This window comes from Balaenoptera musculus, chromosome 20, assembly GCF_009873245.2.
Source record: "Balaenoptera musculus isolate JJ_BM4_2016_0621 chromosome 20, mBalMus1.pri.v3, whole genome shotgun sequence".
In the NCBI taxonomy this organism is placed as follows: Eukaryota; Metazoa; Chordata; class Mammalia; order Artiodactyla; family Balaenopteridae; genus Balaenoptera; species Balaenoptera musculus.
Genome location: NC_045804.1, coordinates 48,440,409 through 48,462,673, shown reverse-complemented (window position 1 = coordinate 48,462,673; position 22,265 = coordinate 48,440,409). Strand labels below are relative to the sequence as shown.

General features: G+C 49.7%; 2 protein-coding genes across 2 annotated transcripts in view; one reads left to right on the top strand and one right to left on the bottom strand.

Moving 5' to 3' along the window:
- SPNS3 (sphingolipid transporter 3 (putative)) overlaps positions 1 to 22,265 on the bottom strand; it is a gene marked incomplete at its 5' end in the record, with an annotated part of 67,796 nt that overhangs the window by 30,983 nt on the left and 14,548 nt on the right. The window contains 6 exons of the mRNA XM_036837810.1: positions 1,586 to 1,738; positions 2,509 to 2,657; positions 3,374 to 3,440; positions 4,149 to 4,300; positions 4,843 to 4,979; positions 9,522 to 9,587. Of these exons, the coding sequence (XP_036693705.1) occupies positions 1,586 to 1,738; positions 2,509 to 2,657; positions 3,374 to 3,440; positions 4,149 to 4,300; positions 4,843 to 4,979; positions 9,522 to 9,587 (724 nt within the window). The remainder of the gene's footprint in view (positions 1 to 1,585; positions 1,739 to 2,508; positions 2,658 to 3,373; positions 3,441 to 4,148; positions 4,301 to 4,842; positions 4,980 to 9,521; positions 9,588 to 22,265) is intronic.
- Positions 16,019 to 18,042, top strand: LOC118887177 (heterogeneous nuclear ribonucleoprotein D-like). The gene is given in 2 exon segments (XM_036837809.1): positions 16,019 to 16,692; positions 16,695 to 18,042. Coding segments are annotated over 2 exon segments (903 nt in total). The 5' UTR covers positions 16,019 to 16,121; the 3' UTR covers positions 17,027 to 18,042.

Sequence of the window (22,265 nt, the reverse complement as noted above, 5' to 3'; positions counted from 1 at the left end):
AAACTCCCATGTCAGTTTCTCACCCAGGTTCTGGGAATAAGCTGAGTTAGAGGAAGAGGCTGAAGCAGAGAATGGGGAAATCACTGGCCCAGGAATACACAGCCAGTTAATGCCTGAAGTGGGATGGAGTCCTGGTTTTTCCCCACTTTTTCAAGCTGCAGTGGGACTTCTAAGACTCAGTCTTCGCCTCTGGGGAGATCCAAGAATCTAGCTGTAGAGCCAGGATAAACATCACAATATCCTGGGACTTCCCTGGCGGTCCAGTGGTTAGGAGTCCACGCTTCCACTGCAGGGGGCATGGGTTCAACGCCTGGTCAGGGAACTAAGATCCTGCATGCTGCTTGGTGTGGCCGAAAAAAGAAAAAAAATCACAATATCCTTTGAGGCATTCATTCATTCATCCACTTACTGGATGCTCCCTGAGCACCCACTGTATGCCAGCTGGTGGGGAGATGTTCAAGTCAGTTAACAGTACCAAGCAGTCTCCAGACGCAACAGTACATGCAGCTTAAGAGCAGAAGCTTTGGAGTCAGATGGGTTTGAATCCTGGCTCTGCTACTCGAGTTGTGTGACCTTGGACAATTTGTTTAACCTCTCTGATCTTCCACCTCCTCATTTGTAATACACGAATACTAGGGTTTATTATTATAAAACCTCAGAGGGTTTTTCATGTAAAGGGCTTAGCATAGGGCCTGAACTAAAGTTAAAGCTTATAAGAAGTAATGATGAGAAAAGGGAAGGTAGCTGTGGGCAAAGGGCACAGCTTGGGCAAAGGCACAGACAAGTGACGGAGCAGGGGACATTCTGGAAATTACACGAAGCTCTCTCTGGGCATCAGGGAGGGAGGTAGAGGCAAGAGAGGGGCTGGGGAGAAGGGGGGTAGATGTCAATGCTGCCAGCAGAGAACTAGTGTCACTGAGGCCTCAGGGGAGAACACGGAGCCCTGAGGAACTCTGAGAAACCCATCGAAGCAGGATCAGGGAGGAGGAGGGGTCCGCAAGGAGACCGGAAAGCATCAGCAGGGAGAAGGAGGAAGCAAATAAGAGAGGATTAGACATGCCCGCTCCATCAGGAGGTCACGGAGCCCCTGGAGAACAGGGTCAGCTGGGGGGACAGGAGAACAGCAGGGTGAGAAGAGTAGCTTTCCCAGGACTGCCAGCACCTCAAATGAGGCAGAGAACATACAAATGCATGTGTGAAATCCCTAAGCCAGAGAAGTAATGAAGTATCCCAGTGCCTCAGTTTGCCATCTGTAAAATGGGACAACCTCACACTACGGGTCCCTCCGAAGGACAGGCCCCACAGAAGCCTCACCCACCCGCAAGTGCTTTCTGGACCCCCAGAGCAGCCCAAGAGCAGGAAGACAGGGACTGGGGCCCAGAGAGGACAAGGGAGCTGCCTGTGGCCGCTCAGAGCAGCAGGAGCTCTGCCCAAGCTAAAACCAGGCCTGCCACCTGCCAGCGGGCCCCCAAGTCCTGGTGTCTGCCCAGAGCGCCATGAGCCCACAGAGGCTGAATCTGGGGATTCCTGAGAACTTCCCCATCAAGAGCCCCCCTGACCCGGGCACCCAGATGCCCCTCCTCACCTGTCCTGGCTGTTGCATGGCTCCCGAAAGCAGGGAAGCTGCAGCCCGTGCACCACATGGGCCTCGAACAGAAACTTGGGGGCCCAGAAGCCCAGAGCTCCAGTCACAAAGGCCATGGCTGTCACTCCAAGGGTTGACCACACAAAACTCCAGCTGTAAGAGAAAATGATCTGGTTCGACCCAGGAGAGGGCTGGGGCTGCGGGGGCCTATCTGCTCCTATCCGCTCCACTCCCCCCTCTCCCGGGCGCACCTCCGCATCTTCGCTCCTGCTGTTCCTTCCTCCCTCCTCTCTGCCTGACCAAGTCTCCCCGGCCTGACAGACCCAAATCCAACATCACATTCTCCAGCAAGCTGCCTGTGCTGCCCCACCCTTCTCTGAGTGCCCTCCACTCGGCTCGTGGCTCTGTAACAAAGAGAGTGGGTCCTGCCCGTGCCCCATATTTTGGTAAATCATGAGACCTGGCCATGTGGGTGACTCCTGTCTGCCTCCCCGACCATGCCTGGAACAGAGGAGGGATGCTCTCCCATGAGGCTCAGAGAGGTGAGTGATTCACTCGGGCATCTTCCCAGTAACCCTGAGAAGCCGGCAAAGCTGGAGAACTATGTCCACTGAATAAATGAGGGAAGTGAGGCTCCAAGTCTCAGGTCACTCCGGGATAAGGCAGGGCAGAGCCAAGGCTGGAGCTCACAGTGTCTTCCTCCCTCTCTCCCAGCCCGTATTCCATCACATGGCTAGGTGGAGGGGGCCTCTGAGTGGGGGACAGGCACCTCAGCTGGTGAGTGGGAGCTCAGAGAAGGAAGAGGGTTGTGAACACTGGGACAGTCAGGGAGGGTTCTCTGGAGGTGGAGGGAAGGAAGTCAGTGATGCTGGGGCAGACAGAGGGGTTTTCAGTGACATGCAGGGAGGAGCAGGGACACTCACTTTCTCCCCAGGTATCTGACGTCCTCACACCAGGTGCTCCTTGGGCCCCCAACGGTCACCACCCCCTGCTTCTCAGCAGCTCCCCGGGGCGGGTCTGGAACCAGGACGATAAGCAGGGTCAAGGCCACGGCTTCCAGGCAGGGCATGATCTGGGGACAGGAGGCCCAGGAAGCTCAGGGCCACACACTCCCGCGACCCAGGAGGTCCTGGCAGTGACTGAACTCTGTGGTCCAGGCTGGGGAGGGACTCACTTCCTGGGAGCTGGTTATACACAGAGCTTGACAAACTACTGCTTCTCATCCCCTCACCCCTGAGAGAACAGCCTCTCTGGGGAGCGGGGTCCCCTTGGGATTTGACTTAATACCTGTCTGTCCTATACAGACACTACTCTATTGGGACCTGTGAGCCTGACACGGCTGAGACCTGGAGGCTTGACTACACTGACCCTGACTGTTGAGTACTTGCTGCCCCAATAGCTGTCCCTTTTCCAGGCCCACACCTCCATCTGCCACACCAGCCCTGCCCTAGTGTCTTCCTATCCCTTGTCTCATTAATCCTCAAGATTCCATAAGGTAGACTTTACTCCCCCACTCTACAGATAGGCAAAGTGAGGCCCCGAAGAGGGAGGTGACTTGCTTGAGATCACACAGCTAGCAAGCTAGCAAACTGAGCAGCTGGGATTTGAACCAGGGGCACGACTTCCAGAGGCCGTGGTCCATAGGACGCCCCAAATGTCTGAGCTGCTGATGTCTGAACACCCCCCATGGCGCCAGATACTGTGCCAAGGGGCTAAGGCCACTGGAGGCTGGAAAGTCCCTGCCGGCCCAGGGGGAAAGCGGAGGGAAGAAAAGGAAGCTGGACTCACTCGGAGGGCCCAACGCCAGTTCCCGGTCAGCTCCGTCACAGCCGACCCCAGCACGTAGCCCAGACCACTGCGACAGGGGGCAGGGGAAATGGGCAATGAGGGAAGGGAGGCAGCCCTGAGGCCCCAAGGCCAGCCTGAGCCGGGGTGCCCCGACCCCAGGGAGCCGGCTCTCTGCAGCTCATTGCCTTTTTCACTGGGAAAAGTGAGCCACGTGAGGCCCAGATGTCCACTGCCCTTGGTCAAGTCACAGGTGACCTCTGGCTCCAGGCCCATCCCAAACATCCACTGTCTCTCTGAGGACCACCCACCCCACCTCCCCAAGTCTCAGCCCTGCCCAAGTCAGGTGGTTTCAGGAAACCTGAGTCAGAGCTCAGGGGCCTGACTGCAAAACCCACACTGTCCTACCCCACTATGGAGTGCATGGCCCAACCCTAAGACATTTCTCTGCCTCACCTCCCAGAGCCGGCCCCTCCCTGTGCAGCCCACACTGCGGCGCTGCTCTTTCTCACCCCTTCCTGGAGTGTACTAGCCTGTAGGGAGCATCCTCATTATGTATCTCTAACTCCCACCATAGCCTATCAGTTCGTGTTATTGGCCCCATTTACAGATGAGGAAACTGAGGTTCAGAGAGGTAAAGTGACACAGTGAGGAAGGGGTAGAGTTGGGATTCCAAGCCCTTCTGCTCTGAGGTCTCCTCCACCCAGCCCGGCTCCTGCTCTGACTCCTTTGGGCCTCAGTTTACCTCCCAGGGAAGTGGATCCAGGGTAATACCAACCTTCCAACAGGGATAAAGATGTAGAAGATGGCCAGCACTCGGGTTCGCTGGTCCCTCACGAAGAGGTCTCCCAGGACGGTGGGCGCAATGGTGGAGTAGCTGGCAGTGCCAGTGCCCACCACGCCCCGGGACAGGAAGAAGAGCCAGGAGTACTGGGCAAACAGGCACAAGACTGCAGTGAGTTCCAGAAATCACCCTCGAGGCAAGGGGACCTGAGGATCTGTCAGAGGGACCGAGGGCATCTGGTGACACGTGCCCCAGGGCAGGAGGAGGAGATCAGGGCTCCAGACACCTCACTATCCTCCCAGTCCAGGTTCCCCAAACCACACGGGTGCCCCCTGCTGGCGTCCACAGCCACCCCCAACCCCCTGACCCGAGTAGCCCTCTGCCTGGGCAGCATCTGTGCTAACCAGGCCAGGTCCCGCAGACAGTAGCAGTTACCCTCACCCCCCGCCCCAGCACAGTCGGGCGGAAGTGAAGCCATGGGCAGCAGCGGGAGATGCCAGAGAGGAAGGCCCCTGTTAAGCAAGTCCAACAGCCTGTTCAGAAGGCCCCTCTCTCAGCCCTTAGAGGACAATCCCCCAGCCAGCCTGGAGCCTGCGATGGGGCCGAAGCAGCTCTGCTGGGGCTGGATCAGGGAGGTAGAAGGTGGGGGAGGGCCCCCGGGGACCTGGGAAGGGGTGAGGGCACCTACCCGGGGCGAGATGAAGGAGCTGGAGAGGCCTGCTCCTGACCAGAGCAGGATACCTAAGCTCAGCGTCGCCTTGCGGCTGTGTCGGTCGCCCAGGTAGCCAAACACGGGTGCAGACAGCAGCAGGCAGCCGATGAAGACTGAAGGAGACACGCAGGGGGCAGCATGCATCCCCGGCTCAGCAAAGGCGGAGGTGGGGGGGGGGTGCGGGGCCGATGGGTCCAGCAGGCCCAGAAAAGGGAACCGGCTCAGACACCACAAGCTTGGCAGTGGGTGGAGGTCGGGAGGAGGAAAAGATAAGGTGAATCCCCCAATCCCCACCACTGCCCAGAGTCAGGGGGACTGGGAGGGAATGGTGGGGGCAGGGCCCCGACTCAAATCTCAGTTCTGCTGCTTGCTCAACTGTGCAGCCTTGGGTTACTAACTCCACCTCTCTGAGCACCAGCCCAACAGTGGAGAAGTCAACATCCCCCTCCCAGGCCGTGTAAACGTGAGACAGAAGTGAACACAGAGCCCGGCGTGGAGCTGCCAGGACCCTGTCTCTCGGAGAACTCTCAGGGATTTTGCTCTCAAGCCCCTGCTGGAGGCAGGGCGTGGAAGGCAAGAGGGGGCGGGGTGCGGGCCAGGTGCCTGCTCCGAGCAGATGAGCGCGGTTTAGAATGAGTACAGTGATTATAAACCAGCGGCCCCTGGAGGCTGGAAAAGATTTGGTCTTCCTAAGTAGGTAAAACATTCCCCTGACGCTGCAGTTGTATTTATACCGTTTTTTAAAGTACTAAACGCTTATGAATTGGTGACTGGATTAGTGAATGCGTTTGCTATTCTGCGAAGACAAAGAAACTGCCACGTTTTTGCTTGACTATACCACGTGGATAGCTACCTTCACTGCTTCTGTTCCTCAAATAAAATCGCCTCCACCCTCCTCCGCTGCCTCCGAGAGCCGCCAGGTGGCCTGGGCAAGGTCTGACCCTCCTCCACCCGGTCCCACCACCCAAGGGCCTTAGGCTTTGGGGGGCCCCGCCCAGCGTCTGCGTCTTCATTCAGGAGCACAGATGATTGACATTTCCTGAGCCCAATGAATGTCCAGATTCGTCCCAGCTCAGGTTCCAGCCCCTCCCACTTCGCCCTGACCCGCTCTAGTATTGGGTTGAGCCATAGGCAATTGCGGAAATTAAGCCACTTTTGACCTACAAAAACGGCAGTTTAATATGCTTTGACCTAATCCTCCGCTGAGAAAGGTATTTGGTGTGAACGGCATTTAAATATATAATAACTACTGCCAAAATAGGCCTCCAAAAAGGCTGTATCAATTTACACTTGAATAGAAGTATGTATATTGCTTGCTGACACTTGCTAGGATCAATCGATTTATTTTTGTTCATTTAATGGTTGAAACACAAACGGCGTCTCGCTGACGTTTTAATCCGCATTGTTCTTTTTCCAAGGGAGGCTGAGTAGCAGTCTCTGTGTTCACATCCTCTGCCTATTTTTCTATCGGGCTCTTTGTTGATAACTTTCTCCCAGTCCTTTATATTTGTTTTAAGGACTTAAAATGCAAATTCTGCGACTGAATACCTGGGCTCACATCCTGACCCCACCACTTCCTAGTTGTGTGACTTTGGACAAAATCCTTAACTCTCCTGTTTCCCTTTTATCAACTACAGAGTACAATAGTAATAGTGCTTCCCCCATTAAGGTTATGGGGAAGATTAAATAAAATAAAGCATATAAAAGGCAGTGACAGGCTTCATGTAAATGCCCAACAAATGTCATCTATTATTATTGCTAATTGCACTTATAGTTTCAATCACCATCATACAGAAGAATTTAGCTTTGATGTAGTCAAATTTATCAATCTTCCTCTGGGGGGAGTCATTTTGTGTCTTGTTAATGCACATCTTCTTTACCTAAAGCTTATAAAATATTTCCCCAAATCTCATACTTTTATGAGATTTGGGGTGGGGATCCTTTACAGGATATAAACACCTTAAACCTGCAGATCTCCTGGGATGGAGAAGCCTGCCCCTAAGTGGAAGGCAGGCACGCCTTCGCTCTCCAGATTCAAATCACTTCTGTGACAAGGTGTGAGTAATTAAGGAGCACAGGGTTCAGAGAAGGACTCTATAAGCAGCTACCTGGATCTGAATCCCAGCTCTGTCACTTACCAGCTGTGTGACCTTCAGCAAGCCCCATAGCCTCTCTGTGCCTCAGGTTCGTCATCCATAAAATGGGCATAATAATAATCCCTGCCTCGTGGGATTGTTGTGAGATTAAATGAGTTAATGTTATTAAGCCCTTAGAATAGCACCTGGCACGTGGTAAGGGCCACATCAGTGTTCGTTTTAAATATTGTAGATCAGTTAACTAACTCCAGCAGCTTCTCTGTCCCATGGCGGTGGGGCCAGGGGTGTCTGACCACTGCTTCCCCCCACCTTCCACCCCACTCTTAGAGCTACACCGTGCCCTCTGAGTCATCGGTTTCCTCCAGTCTACAACCCTGCGGACAGACAGCAGGGTGGGTCTTAGGGCCATTGCATGGTGACCCAGAAAGGTGAAAAGACTCACCTGAGGTCACTGGGGACAAGCCTGGTCATCAGGCCTCCAAGCCCACTGCCCTTTCCACACACCTCTTTGGGCTGCTTCTGCAGAGAAACCCCTTCCCTTCATCCAATCTCAAACACACACACTCACACGCACACGCACATTCCCCACTACACACTCACAAGCACGTCCCCGTGTTCACAGGCTTCCTCCCGCTCTCTCTCATACACACAAACTTCTCCCTCCCCGCAACTCACTTATCAGGGGCCTTGTACTAATAATCCTGTTCACCATGGTAAGAACCAGGGAAGGGAAATATTGACTCAGATTGCATTATCTGTTTAACCTAGAAGGTCGTGGGTATTGAACCAAGATAGTCTCCCTTTGGCGACAACATGACTGGCAGATGAGCACCAGCTGCCTGCCTCAGCCCCGAGACAGGAGCAATCGGAAAATACGGTGGTCTAACCAGTGATCTACCTCTTTTGCTCGGTGCCTCGGTTTACAGAACTGTGTACCCTTTTGCATGTTTTCAGCTGACATCTGAGGCATTTTTATCGTAAGTTTAAATAGTTGAGAAGGATGTGATTTCCAGCATGATTGTATTTTTTAAACTATATTTTCATCCAAATCCTTAGGGCTGCAGATCAAGCTCATTCAGTTTATGGGAAATGTCTACCATAAAGGCTTATGGGCAAAGCCAGTCCTCGTTTGCCAAATCAGTAGGACAAATCAGACTGGTTGTCTGTAAGAAAGATATTAAAATGTTGGCTTCATTTGTTTAACTGAAATAAATGTGTTGATACCCATCCCTGAGACAACCATCTCACTTCCGAATTCTCAATCGTAGATAAACAGTAGACTGTCACACACGAGCAGGACAGCTAGATAAGGCTTGGCGCCTTGCCATCCCTGGGTTTGTAGCCTGGAGGAAACATCCCCAATTGGTTTCTACCAACGCTCTCTCTGCCCCGCTCCCAGGGCCTCGTCAACAGAAGCCAAACAGCCATGAAGGGTCCCTCTGTCTAGTACCCTGGAGGTTTTTACACCTAGTAAAACTCAGAATGGGGAGAGGTGTGTTTTCCTGCCAAAAATGGTGGACAGGGACCTCCTTGGTGGTCCAGTGGTTAAGACTCCACGCTCCCAATGCAGGGAGCCCGGGGTTCGATCCCTGGTCAGGGAACTAGATCCCACATGCCACAACTAAGACCTGGCACAGCCAAATAAATAAATAAATATTTTTTTTAAATGGTGGACAGGTGAGTATTAAAGGGGAGGTGGGAAAAAAAGAGCCAGATGCTTGTTCTCAGGCAGACCTGTTTTAGGAAAGAAATATACGGGCTTGAGGATCTGTACATGAATTCTCTCAAAACTGTAAAGAACACACACGTGTATCCTGTGTTGTGACAGTGTGTGCACACATGTGGGGACATGTGCGTGTGCACGTGTGTGTCGCCATCCAGACATTGGGGAGAAGTTAATGGCTCGTGACCCCAACCGCCCCAACCTTGGAATGGGAGGTGTGGCTGCTCCCCACCGCTGGAACGTAGGCCCCAGTGGCCCAGACCCCACCTGAGCCCCCGCGCGGGGTACGTGTCTCTGTCTACCTTTTTGTTTTTGTTTTTTTTGGCTGCACCTCGAGGCATGTGGGATCTTAGTTCCCCAACCAGGGATCGAACCCATGCCCACTGCAGTGGAAGCCCAGAGTCTTAACCACTGGACTGCCAGGGAAGTCCACTGTCTGTCTGTCTGTGTCCTAGTGATCAGGTCCGTGAGAGGAAAGCACACATCAGAAATTCTCAACTCCGGCTACAAAGCTGAGCTTAACAGACGTGAAGGATGAGTGACCAACTCCACTCGGGAGCCTTTTCCAGCCCCGGCTCCCGCTGCTTCTTCCACAGCTCCTACCCTCAAACCCTAAGAGGCTGTTCAGGCACCAGATCTCAGCCTGTGCTGCCTCCTTCTCCGACCTAGACTGTCCCTCCCACCCAAATACCACCCATCCTCTGTGCCAAGGGACTCAGTGAGGCTCAGCCTGGCGCCCATTTCCCAGCAGCTGGAGATGGACACAGAACAGGACCTGCTGAAAGACCCCCACCCAGCATGAGCCCAGGGCCCCGGGCTGGGGATCCCCTCCTTACCTGTCTGAAGCAAACCAGCGTCGCTGTCACTGATCTGAAAAAACTTCTGTACGTCCAGCAGCACTCCTGTGGGCAGACGGACAGTGCTCAGGAAATGGGAAGTTGCCTGCCAGGCCTCTAAAGGCAGCTGCCCCTGCATTTGGGACAGGCCTGCAGCCGACCAGCACAGCACCGGTGTGGCACCCGGGCCCACTGTTCTCTTCCCCTCTCTCCCACACATGCACACACACACACACACACACAGAGATACAGGAGCCAGCACATCCCAAAGGCACAGATATACACACACATTCATGCACAAGCGTGACACTTAGTCATGCAGGCACACAGACATGCAGACCCACACAGCTACATACAAACAGGCCCATCCAGAGACGTATACTCCCAGAGGCACCGACACACATACACGTACAGGAGCCTGCACTCACAGGCGTGTAAGCCCAGTCTCGTACACCCGGACATGCGTACACTGAGATGTACACATAAAGACACATGCACAGGCGTGCGTGCATTTGCACACATGCAGGGCTGCCATTCACATCATAGTCATAGTGACGGCAGCCATTCACTTAGACTACAGTGTAAATGAAAGTCCCTGGGATTGTGCAGCCCTGCTTGTATACAAACTCCAGACATTCACAGACATACGTATACATGCATGAGCATGTACATGCAAAGGCATATGTGCCCTGGCCTGCACACATGCACACATAAGCATGTTCTTCCAGAGGCATGAACACACAAACATGGAGCGCCCGTGAGAGCTTCAGAGGGTCCCACTTAGATCCGACCTTGGCCCCTGAGGGTGGCAGGCTCTTGCTCTGAAGCCCCTCCAAGAGATTGCTAGGCCGAAATCCCCTCAGCCCCTTGGTGGTACTTCAGAGTTAGTCACGGTCCGAGGCACCTGCTCATCTGAGCTGTGAGGCTCTGGCCCTGTCATCACTTTGATTGAATTATGAGATGGCTGAGTGCCCTCAGTATCACTGTCCCCATTATACAGATGGAGAAACAGAGGCTCCAGCCACCTATGGCTGTACAGCTGGAATTAGGGGAGCTGGGTCTACCCTCCCATCCAGAGTCACAAATGGGGCCCTGCAGAAACACCCCCACGATGGAGAAGAAAGCCCCACATCCACATCTCTATGACCAGACAGCAGGTGAAAAAGATGGAAGAAACAGAGAAGCAAAGCGAGAGGGCTTTGTTCTGATATTCACTTTGTACCCAATTGCCACAGCGTCCAGATACCAACTTGTATGTCTTTCCTTCCCTTTTAATACTTTTACTTACACGAATTAGACATATTCATTGGCAAGAGACAACACAGATAAACAAAGTAAATGGCTAAGTAAAAATTCTCTCTATTCGCACTCATTTGGGGGAATGGGACTCAGCCCCTTGTTCTGGCTGCTCCTGGGCTCCTCCCAGTCCTGCGCTGCTCTGGAGGCAGGCGGGGGCCCAGTGCGGGCCCAGCCTTGTTTTTTGTTTTTTGTTTTTTGTTCGTTTTTCTTGGCTGCGTTGGGTCTTCATTGCTGTGCGCGGCTTTCTCTTGTTGCGACGAGCTGGGGCTACTCTTCGTTGCGGTGTGCAGGCTTCTCATTGCAGTGGCTTCTCTTGTTGCGGAGCATGGGCTCTAGGCGCGTGGGCTTCAGTAGTTCTGGCACTCGGGCTCAGTAGTGGTGGCTCATGGGCTCTAGAGCGCAGCCTCAGTAGTTGTGGCGCACAGGCTTAGTTGCTCTGCGGCATGTGGGATCTTCCCGGACCAGGGCTCAAACCCGTGTCCCCTGCATTGGCAGGCGGATTCTTAACCACTGTGCCACCAGGGAAGTCCCAGCCTTGTTTTTATCTTTCCTCTGTCCCTCTGGCCTCCCAAAGACCTGCTTCACACCAGAGAATTCTTGTGGCTGATAATCACCTGCTCCAACCGTCCCCAGGCACTCTGTGGGGTTTCACTTCCCCTGGCCTCCCTCAGCCCAATAACCACAGCCTTGCTACTCACACAGCCGGAGGAATTCCCATCAGGGAAAAGTGCCTGCCTCAGGCCGGGAGGACGCAGGGACTGACAGCCCAGCCAGTGGCCTCCCAGGAAAGCAGGGATCCCAGCCTGTGGGGCTGAAAGAGCTCCATACACCTGGTTGCCCCCTCCCCTCCCCTTCATGCCCTCCCCCCCCAATCCAACTCAGGCCTCCTCAGCTCCAGTCTAATCCATAGTGGTAGCCTCCGATGGACCTCCCCGTCTCCTCTTGCCTCCACCTCAACTCTGATTACAGTCTCCCCACTTGCTCCCCACGGCCTCAGCAGAAAGTGCAAGCTCCCAGCCTGGCCCCCAAGAAACCTATGATCCAGCCCCAAACACCCTTTTAGAATAAGTTGCTGCCTCCCCCAGCTCCTCTCCTGATCAGAGCATGCACTTTGGCCCAATGTGCTTTGGCTCACACTGACCCCTCTCTCTGAACGCCCTTGCCTGACCCCATTCCCTGCTTTACCGATTTTTTCAGCCTTCAAGACCCAAACCACATGCCCCTCCTCTGTGACTTCTGTCGGAACCCTCAGTTTTTCGTCCTGGGGCTGCCCAAATGATGCTCTCCCGGGTCTGTCCTGGATTAGAGCCACTTCTACATGTGTCCTGTATCCCTCTGAGCTCCTCGAAGACAGATGCACCCACTGGGTCTGGTGCTCTCTGCAACCCTAGTCCCATTCATTCCACAGCTGCGAGCTGGTAACTGATGAATCCATAGCCTGGCCTCGGAGGAGGGCCCCGCCTGCTGCAAGCACCTCCTCGGAGCTCCCCAGGCCCCTCTGTCCCTCTGCCCCATGAGGCTCATTCCTGAGTTCAGGAGCTACAAGGTTGACTTCCCCTCCCCTGGGTCCCCAAGGCCCACCAGAGGGTCCCCAAGGCCCATAGTGCTCAGTCGATCTTGAATGAAACCGTGATCAAGAGAGAAAAGAAGGCTGAATCTTGAATGAATGAATGGACGAATGAATAAGTGAATAATGAATAAGTGAGTGACATGATGACACAGTAGGCTGAGCCCCGGGGCCTACAGGAAGGAAGGCAGAATGCGCAAAGTTTGCACGCAGCTTGCTGCCCCAGAAACAACCAGCCAGCTAGTTCTTGCTTGGGAGCAGGGCCAGGCTACCCTGTCCTCCACGACCTCACCCCGACATTCCCCCCAGAACCGCCAGACCTTTGCCCGAGGCCCAGTCCTCCCTGCTGTCCTCACCCACCCACCACCATTGTGCACCCACACCTGGGTGCACATACAGTCTGGGGCTGGATTGGGGACTCATTTGGCCCTCCCCCATTTCAGGCCGGGCTGAAACCACCCCCAGGGGTAAGAATAGCAAGGATGTGCTGCACAAGAAGAAAGTCTGCTGGACAGAAGGCCACTGTGGATACACAGCGCCGGCTGGTGGCAGGGCAGACAGCGGGTAGATGGGCAAGTGCCTCCCAGGACGCCCGTCCCCTTCCTCACCTGCAACGATGAACCAGTTCATGTAGTTCAGGAGGTTGATGTAGCAGAGCACGGCAGCGGCCACGTACGCTCTCCAGCGGGGCAGGCTCCAGGGGGTGGGCGTGGATGGAGAGGGGCACGGACCTGAGCCCATGGCCTCTGAGTGCCCGCCTGGCCCCGGGGACCAGCCCTGAAGCCCCTCGGGCCCAGGTTCCCCGCACTCTGCGGACATGCCCCCAGCCTCGCCAGCCTGCAGCTCTCGTCCCGGGATGGGTGCCGGGGTAAAGACTCATCAGCTCTGCATCAAGTCACTTCCTGTGGGCTCCCAGCCTCCCAACCTCAAAGCAGCTGCCCTAACGGCTCAGTATCTTACTGCAGGTCTCTACTGGGCCCAGTGCAGCCTCGAAGGTGAGATTTCACCATCCGCAGCCCCTGAGGCCTGCTGGGGGGAAGAGAGCTCCTGGCCTCACCACCCAGGGTAGCTGGTCCTTTTGACCTAACCTGGGGCTATGGTAGCTGCCGTGAGAAAGAGAGGTTTTGCAGGACAGGAAGTGAGATGAGTCTCCCAGAGAGAGTCCCACTCGCTGTGGGAAGGTCTGGCTACCGCACATGAGATGGGCTGTGAATGAGGGACTCGAACCCGGGTCAGATCAGGAGGGCTGGGTGTTGGCCAGGAGAGCGACACTGGACTGGACCGGAAGCGGAGGCTACCCTGCTCCTGCGTAAGGTCCTATCCGGAGAAACAAAGACAGTGAGGGGCGGCCGACAGGAAGGCAGCCTGTGGGCAAAACTCAACATTGGATGTGAAGTTTAGGGGGAGATTTTTGATGAGGGGCAAGATACTGGCATGCTCTTAAAGTGTCTCTTTACAGGTTGTTTATTAGTAGCAGGTGGGGGGAAGGGTAATGATACAGGAGGAGAATCAGGTGACATCTTGACCAAAGGATTAAAATAGCATCACCAACGAGGGGCAGGATTCCCACCAGGAATGCATGACCCCAATCTAATCACATGGAAACATCAGACAAATTCAAATGAGGGACACTATTTTTTTAGTAGACTTTATTTTTTAGAGCAGTTTTAGGTTCACAGCAAAACTGAGCAAAAGGTTAGGATTTCCCATTTACCCCTCTGCCTTACACATGCATAGCCTCCCCTATTATCAGCACCCCACCCCCCCAAGTGGGACATTTGTTTCAACTGATGAAGCTGACCCATCGTTATCACTCAGAGTCCATAGTTTACATTAGGGTTCATTCTTGGTGTCGTACCTTCTATGGGTTTGGACAAACGTACCACATGTACTCACCATTATAGTGTCTTACAGAACAGTTTTATTGCCCTAAAATCCTCTGTGCTCTGCCTACTCATCCCTCCCTCCCCTCATCCTCTGACAACCACTGATATTTTTACTGTCTCCATAGTTTTGCCTTTTCCAGAATGTCATATAGTTGGAGTCTTACAGTATGTAGCCCTTTCAGATTGGCTTCTTTCTCTTAGTCATTTGCATTGAAGTTTCCTCCATGTTGTTTCACGGCTTGAGAGCTCATTTCTTCTTCTTCTTCTTTTTTTAAAAATTTATTTATTTAATTTATTTATTTCTGGCTGCATTGGGTCTTCATTGCTGCGCGCGGCTTTCTCTTGCTGCGACGAGCGGGGGCTACTCTTCGTTGCGGTGTGCAGGCTTCTCATTGCGGTGGCTTCTCTTGTTGCAGAGCACGGGCTCTAGGTGCAGGGGCTTCAGTAGTTGCGGCGCACGGGCTCAGTAGTTGTGGTGCACGGGCTTAGTTGCTCCGTGGCATGTGGGATCTTCCCGGACCAGGGCTCGAACCGTGTCCCCTGCATTGGCAGGCGGATTCTTAACCACTGTACAGCATTTTAAATGCATTATCTCATTTGATCTCCCAACACCTCTATATGGTAAATACTGTCATTTCCTCCATTTCTGGGATGAAACTGAGACTCAGAGGGGCTTAAGTGAACTGCCCACAGCCAGGGCTAGTACCCACTGGAATCAGAACGGGAGCCCAGATCTATCTGCCAGCAGCTCTTAGTCCAGCCCCAGCTCTCCAGCACTGCTTCATAAAGACCATGTAGGGAGAGAGCTCTAGCCCCTGGCTCTCCAGCTACTCAGTGTTTGAGAGAGGAGGACGCCCTGTGTCTAAAGGTTGTGCCCTGAGTTAGAAACTATCCCATCCCCCTCCTCCCCCTGCACCTGCTCCGGCAGTGAGGTCACTAGGGCTCCGTGCCCTGAGGCCTATCCCTGCTTCGGCAGAAATAAGCCCCCTTGGTCTTCTGGCAAGTGGACCTGTCCAAAAGAACCAAGACCTTGGGGGAGAGAGGGCTCTTCCTCCCTGGCCTTCTTTCCAGAAAGTTAGGGGAAGGGAGCAGATGTTCTCTGTTTCCTCATGGAGAAACAGAGGTCCAGGGAGGCAGCCCGCCACTCTGTATTGATACATGTGTGGCAGAGCTGGCGTGGTCCCAGGGCTCCTGGGCACCCCTGTGCGGACCTCTGCGGGCTCAAGTTCAGCTGGGCACCACTCCCTTATGTTTTGTGTCTTCCTTCGTGAGCGTGTGTCTTGTTCGTGGTTGTCTCTCCAGAGCCTAACCCAGGGCCTGGCACAAAGTAGGTGCTTTAATTAACTGCTGGATTAAGAAATGAATGGGGGGCTTCCTTGGTGGCGCAGTGGTTAAGAATCCGCCTGCCAATGCAGGGGACACTGGTTTGAGCCCTAGTCTGGGAAGATCCTACATGCCGCGGAGCAACTAAGCCCGTGTGCCACAGCTACTGAGCCTGCACTCTAGAGCCCGCGAGCCACAACTACTGAGCCCACGTGCCACAACTACTGAAGCCCACGTGCCTACAGCCCATGCTCCGCAACAAGAGAAGCCACCGCAATGAGAAGCCCGCGCACTGCAACAAAGAGTAGCCCCTGCTCGCTGCAACTAGAGAAAGCCCGCGCACAGCAATGAAGACCCAATGCAGCCAAAAATAAATAAATTAAATAAATAAATTAAAAAAAAAAAAAAGAAACGAATGGGCTCTTCCACCGCCATTTTAAATCCAGCTCCATACAACGTTCTGCCGCCGCTGCTTCCGCGACACGGATTGCGCGCCAGCGCCTCCCGGCCAACAACTCAGCCGCTATGGAAGGCATGAACGAGTACAGCAACATAGAGGAATTCGCAGAGGGATCCAAGATCAACGCGAGCAAGAATCAGCAGGATGACGGTAAAATGTTTATTGGAGGCTTGAGCTGGGATACAAGCAAGAAAGATCTGACTGAATATTTGTCTCGATTTGGGGAAGTTGTAGACTGCACAATTAAAACAGATCCAGTCACTGGAAGATCAAGAGGATTTGGATTTGTGCTTTTCAAAGATGCTGCTAGTGTTGATAAGGTTTTGGAAATGAAAGAACACAAGCTGGATGGCAAATTGATAGACCCTAAAAGAGCCAAAGCTTTAAAAGGGAAGGAACCCCCTAAAAAGGTTTTTGTGGGTGGATTGAGCCCAGATACTTCAGAAGAACAAATTAAAGAATATTTTGGAGCCTTTGGAGAGATTGAAAATATTGAACTTCCCATGGATACAAAAACAAATGAAAGAAGAGGATTTTGTTTTATTACATATACAGACGAAGAGCCAGTAAAGAAATTGTTAGAAAGCAGATATCATCAAATTGGTTCTGGGAAGTGTGAAATCAAAGTTGCACAACCCAAGAGGTATATAGGCAGCAACAGCAACAACAAAAAGGAGGAAGAGGTGCTGTAGCTGGTGGACGAGGTGGTACTAGGGGTCGTGGCCGAGGTCAGGGCCAAAACTGGAACCAAGGATTTAATAACTATTATGATCAAGGATATGGAAATTACAACAGTGCCTATGATGGTGATCAAAACTATAGTGGCTATGGCGGCTATGATTATACTGGGTATAACTATGGGAACTATGGATATGGACAGGGATATACAGACTACAGTGGCTAACAGAGCACTTACGGCAAGGCATCTCGAGGGGGTGGCAATCACCAAAATAATTACCAGCCATACTAAAAGGGGACGTTGGAGAAAACAGGAAGAGATTGCTAAAGTAACCCATCTTGCAGGACGACATTGAAGATTGGTCTTCTGTTGATCTAAGATGATCATTTTGTAAAAGACTTTCTAGTGTACAAGACACAACTGTGTCCAACTGTATATAGCCGCCAATTAGTTTTTGTTTTTACTTTGTCTTTTGCTATCTGTGTTATGACTCGACGTGGATTTGTGTTTATCAAATTTTATTTGTATGATTTCATGTTAAACCTCAAATAAATGCTTCCTTCTGTGATTGTTTTTCTGCGTCAGGTATTAAATAGCTCTGTAAAAGTGTAATTTTAAATAAGCAGTAATTAAGGCACAGTTTATTTTGTAGGGAGTATTGATCCATAGGGAGAAACTGGTCCTTTACGAATAGCCAGCTACAGTGTCTACTCTGTTCTCTTTTTGTTAGATGTATTCTATGTTCTAAGGCTTCATTTCCCTGTTAACTGAGGCTTCCACATACCTTTAAGTAATGTTGTTTTCTCTCTGTGTATCTGGAGACTTTGTCATGAAAGTTTCTGTGGCGTAGTTATAGTGTTGTGATGAGTGGAAGCTTTCTAGTAGACCGTAAGTCTTCTGGTTATATTTTGAAAAGTAACTTTTTAATGGCACAAAGCATGCTGGTAGCTCCTTTTATGAATAGAAAATATTTTGCTTTGTTCTTGTCTCTGGAAAGGCATTTGTTATGACTTGCTGTATTCAGTGGTCTGCTAGAAAAGAGCTTTGGCTAATCATAATACCATAACTTTGTTTTCTTGATTAAACTGTCTGAATATACCCAGGGGAAAAAACACTTGAACTGTGTTATAGGAGCCACAGTTTAAGAATATCAGATGTAGTTACATTTAACACAAGGATTTTGGCAAATAGGTATGAAGTTACTAAAGTCTGAACAAAAGTTAGATTAAAATATTCGACGTAGTGGATGAGTAAATTAATTGTATACTATTCTGTTGGTATTATGTCACAGCAAGCACCAAACTGAACAAAATGTTTTCTGTTGGGGCATTTTTAGGAAGCTGTATTGGGTGTTAACTGTTACGTGGTGTGAGTTCTCAGAAAAAATCATGGTAGTAAGTTTCATCATTTTTAGCGCAGTTAGTGCATGAGCTGAAGAGTTAAGCATATCCATGTTCAAACGTAAAAGGAATAGTGGGGAAAGGTATCCCTTAAATCTTATGTAAATGCAAATCTAAGTGTGACCAAGTCATGTCATTACAACAGATCTTCTGGTGCATTAAAAAAAAAAAAACAGCTTTAGCTCTAGATTTTGGAGGATGTCCTGGGTAAATTCAAGTTCTGAATTTTACATTCAGTGTAGTTATTGAATTTAAGGTTTTTGTTTTTGTTTCTGTGGTTCCATGTTAGCCATTAGGATTGGCATACATGTTCACATGTGGAATAGTTGACCTCACCTTCAACCAAGTGTAAATTTTTTTATGCTAATGAACCTGCCTTGTTTTATTTGGTGCCTGCAACTTTCTTTGTTCCGATGATGTTTGTACTTGCTGGGCTATCAAGTTACAATGCTTTTGGCGTTTTGCTCCTGTTTTGCTATTTGACCTTACACCTAGGCCAAGTACCAATGCTGGCTATTGCAAGGGATTGTTTGATTCTTTCAACATGCAACCTTAGGGAACAGAAAGGAGATTTTCATTTTAAGTTATGTTGTCAAAGTCAGGTGCAGTGTCTTTAGGGCAGTGAATCCTGTAAATTCAAATTTATGATTAGGTGACAAGTTGACATTGAGATTGTCCTTTCCCTGATCAAAAATGAATAAAGGCTTTTTAAACAAAATCCAAACTCTTCAGTCAAGTCTTGATATATATGACTTTGAAGAAATACACTACATCTAGAGATTATTGTCTGAGATCTTTTAGAAAAACTGAAGTACTTATGACAAACATAATTAACCTGTATATTCTTAAATATGCTTCCTGAGTTGTTTTGAGCAAGTTCTATGTGTTGCTACTCACCCTGAAAGAAACCTAATTAGCAGTTTTGTTGATTAACACGTTAGTATTCTGTAGTCTGATGGCTACATTTACAAGATTAGGGATTAAGAGTTAAAATGTCATTGGGATACTAACATGGATAAGCAGAGCATTTATTTCATTCTCTTCCATGCATCTTTTTCATAATGATGACAGTAACTGGACCCTTTTGCTAATCTTATAAATTTCAATACAAAGAAACCTGAGAAATTAATTGCTATAGGTTGCAAGTATTTGATAGGATGTCCACCACAGGATACTACGTTTCACTGATTAAAAAGGTGATTCAAGGACACTGCAATTATAATTGAATTTTTGAATGTCATTTTATGTAAACTGCAATTTTTAGTTACAAGTGTGTGTGTATGTGCGTTTCTACCATTTGAATTGCTCCTAGTGTTAAGCGAAGTCAGGAAATGTCATTCTGTAAAAATCTCTCAAACTTTCCAACTTAATAGAATTGCTATCTACTGTGGTCTCAACTTTCTGAGCAAAAGCGATACAACTTTGTTTTCATGTAAAGTCATTCAAAAGTGTATTGCCAGAAAAATGTGGGCTGTTCTTTAGGATTGGTTGAGGTTTTATATTTTTCTTTGTCTTGAAATAGTCAGATGTGGGATTTCAGTGAGTTTTGGTTGAATAGAAAAAAGTTGAAACTTAAAAAAAAAAAAAAAAAAAAAAAGAAATGAATGGTTTCCTCTAAGCTTCAAGTCTGCTCATCTGTAAAATGAAGACGGAGATGCTTGTGCCGCGAAGAGTCAGCCAGAGCTTTCCCGGCGTGGGCATCAGCCCAAAGGGCGAGTTTCCTTTCTCCTCTAGACTCTCATCTCTGTTCTGACCTCAAGCTCGGGGAGGGACCTGGGGACAACAGATGTCCCTGGTGTGCGCCCCAGCTCACGGACACCATGCCCCCAACTGCTTCCTTTTCAGATTCTGAGGAGCGCCTTGAGGCCAGGGAAGGGAGCAGGTCCTACCAGCCCAGGGCAGGGACTTGGAGCCCCGGGACCCGCGCTGACGCAGGCGAGCAGGGTGCCACCAGCTGCCCCTTTGGCAGGTTCTCATTTCTTCTTAGTGCTGCATAATATTCCATTGTCTGGATGGACCGTGGTTTATCCATTCACCTCCTGAAGGGCATCTTGGATGCTTGCAAGTTTTGGCAATTATAAATAAAGCTGATAAAAAACATCCACGTGCAAGTTTTTGTGTGGCCATAAGTTTTTAACTCCTTTGGGTAAATACCAAGAAGCACAATTGCTAGATCAGATGGTAAGAGTATAGAAGACTATTTTTTTTAAAGGAACTGTATTATTCAAAATGTCAAGGTCACAAAAGACTAAGAAAGACTGAGGGATTGTTTCACATTAAAGGAGATGAAAGAGATATGATAATTAAATGCAACATGGGATCCTGGACTGGGTCCTAAACTGGAGGATGAAATGCATATTATTGGATCAATTGGTAAAATTGGAATGTAGACGATAGATTAGGAAGAAATAGATCAGTGTTGAATTTACTGAAGTTGATGACTGTACTACGGTTACGTAAGTGAAATCCTTGCACTGAAGCATTTAGGGGTAAAGGGTCATCCTGTAAGCAACTTACATTCGAGTGGTTCAGGAAAAAAAAAAAAAGAGATATAGCAAGAAAGCAAATGGGGCAAAATGTTAATAATAGATGAATTTGGGTAAAGATTGCTTGGGTTTCTTTGTACTATATTGTAATTTTTCTGTAAATTGAAAATTATTTCTAAATAAAAAGATAAACCACAAAATGACAAACAACTCAATTAAAAATGGGCAATGGGGCCTCCCTGGTGGCACAGTAGTTAAGAATCCATCTGCCAGTGCAGGGGCACAGGTTTGAGCCCTGGTCCGGGAAGATCCCACATGCCGCGGAGCAACTAAGCCTGTGAGCCACAACTACTGAGCCCGTATGCCACAACTACTGAAGCCCACGAACCTAGAACCCATGCTCCGCAACAAGAGAAGCCACCACAATGAGAAGGCTGTGCACCACAACGAAGAGTAGCCCCCGCTCACTGCAACTAGAGAAAGCCCGTGCGCAGCAACGAAGACCCAACGCAGCCAAAAATAAAATAAATAAATAAAAATTTTTTAAAATCTACAAACAATAAATGCTAGAGAGGGTGTGGAGAAAAGGGTACCCTCTTACACTTTTGGTGGGAATGTTAACTAATACAGCCACTATGGAGAACAGTATAGAGGTTCCTTAAAAAACTAAAAGTAGAACTACCATATGACCCAGCAATCCCACTCCTGGGCATATACCCAAAGAAAACCATAATTCAAAAAGATGTATGCACCCGAATGTTCATTGCAGCACTATTTACAATATCCAGGACATGGAATCAACCTAAATGTCCATCAACAGAGGAATAGATAAAGAAGATGTGGTATATATATACAATGGAATATTACTCAGCCATAAAAAGGAACAAAATTGTGTCATTTGCAGAGACATGGATGGATCTAGAGACTGTCATACAGAGTGAAGTCAGAAAGAGAAAAACAAATATCATATGCTAACACATATATGTGGAATCTAGAAAAATGGTATAGATGATCTTATTTGCAAAGCAGAAATAGAGACACAGACATAGAGAACAAACATATGGATACCAAAGGGGAAAGGTGAGGGGTGGGATGAACTGGGAGATTGGGATTGACCCATATACACTATTGATACTAGGTATAAAACAGATAACTAATGAGACCCTACTGTATAGCCCAGGGAACTCTACTCAGTGCTCTGTGGTGACCTACATGGGAAGGAAATCCAAAAAAGAGGAGCTATATTTATATGTATAGCTGATTCACTTTGCTGTACAGAAGAAACCTACACGGCAGTGTAAAGCAACTATACTCCAATTAAAAAAAAAAAAAAAGGTGAATCATAGAATGCCACATGACCCAGCAATTCTACTCCTAAGCATATGCCCAAAAGAACTGAAAATAGGGGCTCAAAGAAACACTTTCACATGAATGTTCATAGCAGTGCTATTCACACTTGCCAAAAGGTGGAAACAAATGTCCATCAACTGATAAATCAGTAAACAAAATGTGGTGTATACCTGCAGTGGAATATTAATCAGCCACAAAATGGAATGAGGTCCTGACCCACGTACAACGTGGCTAAACTTCAAAAACACACTAAGTGAGAGAAGCCAGACACAAAAAGTCACACATTATATGATT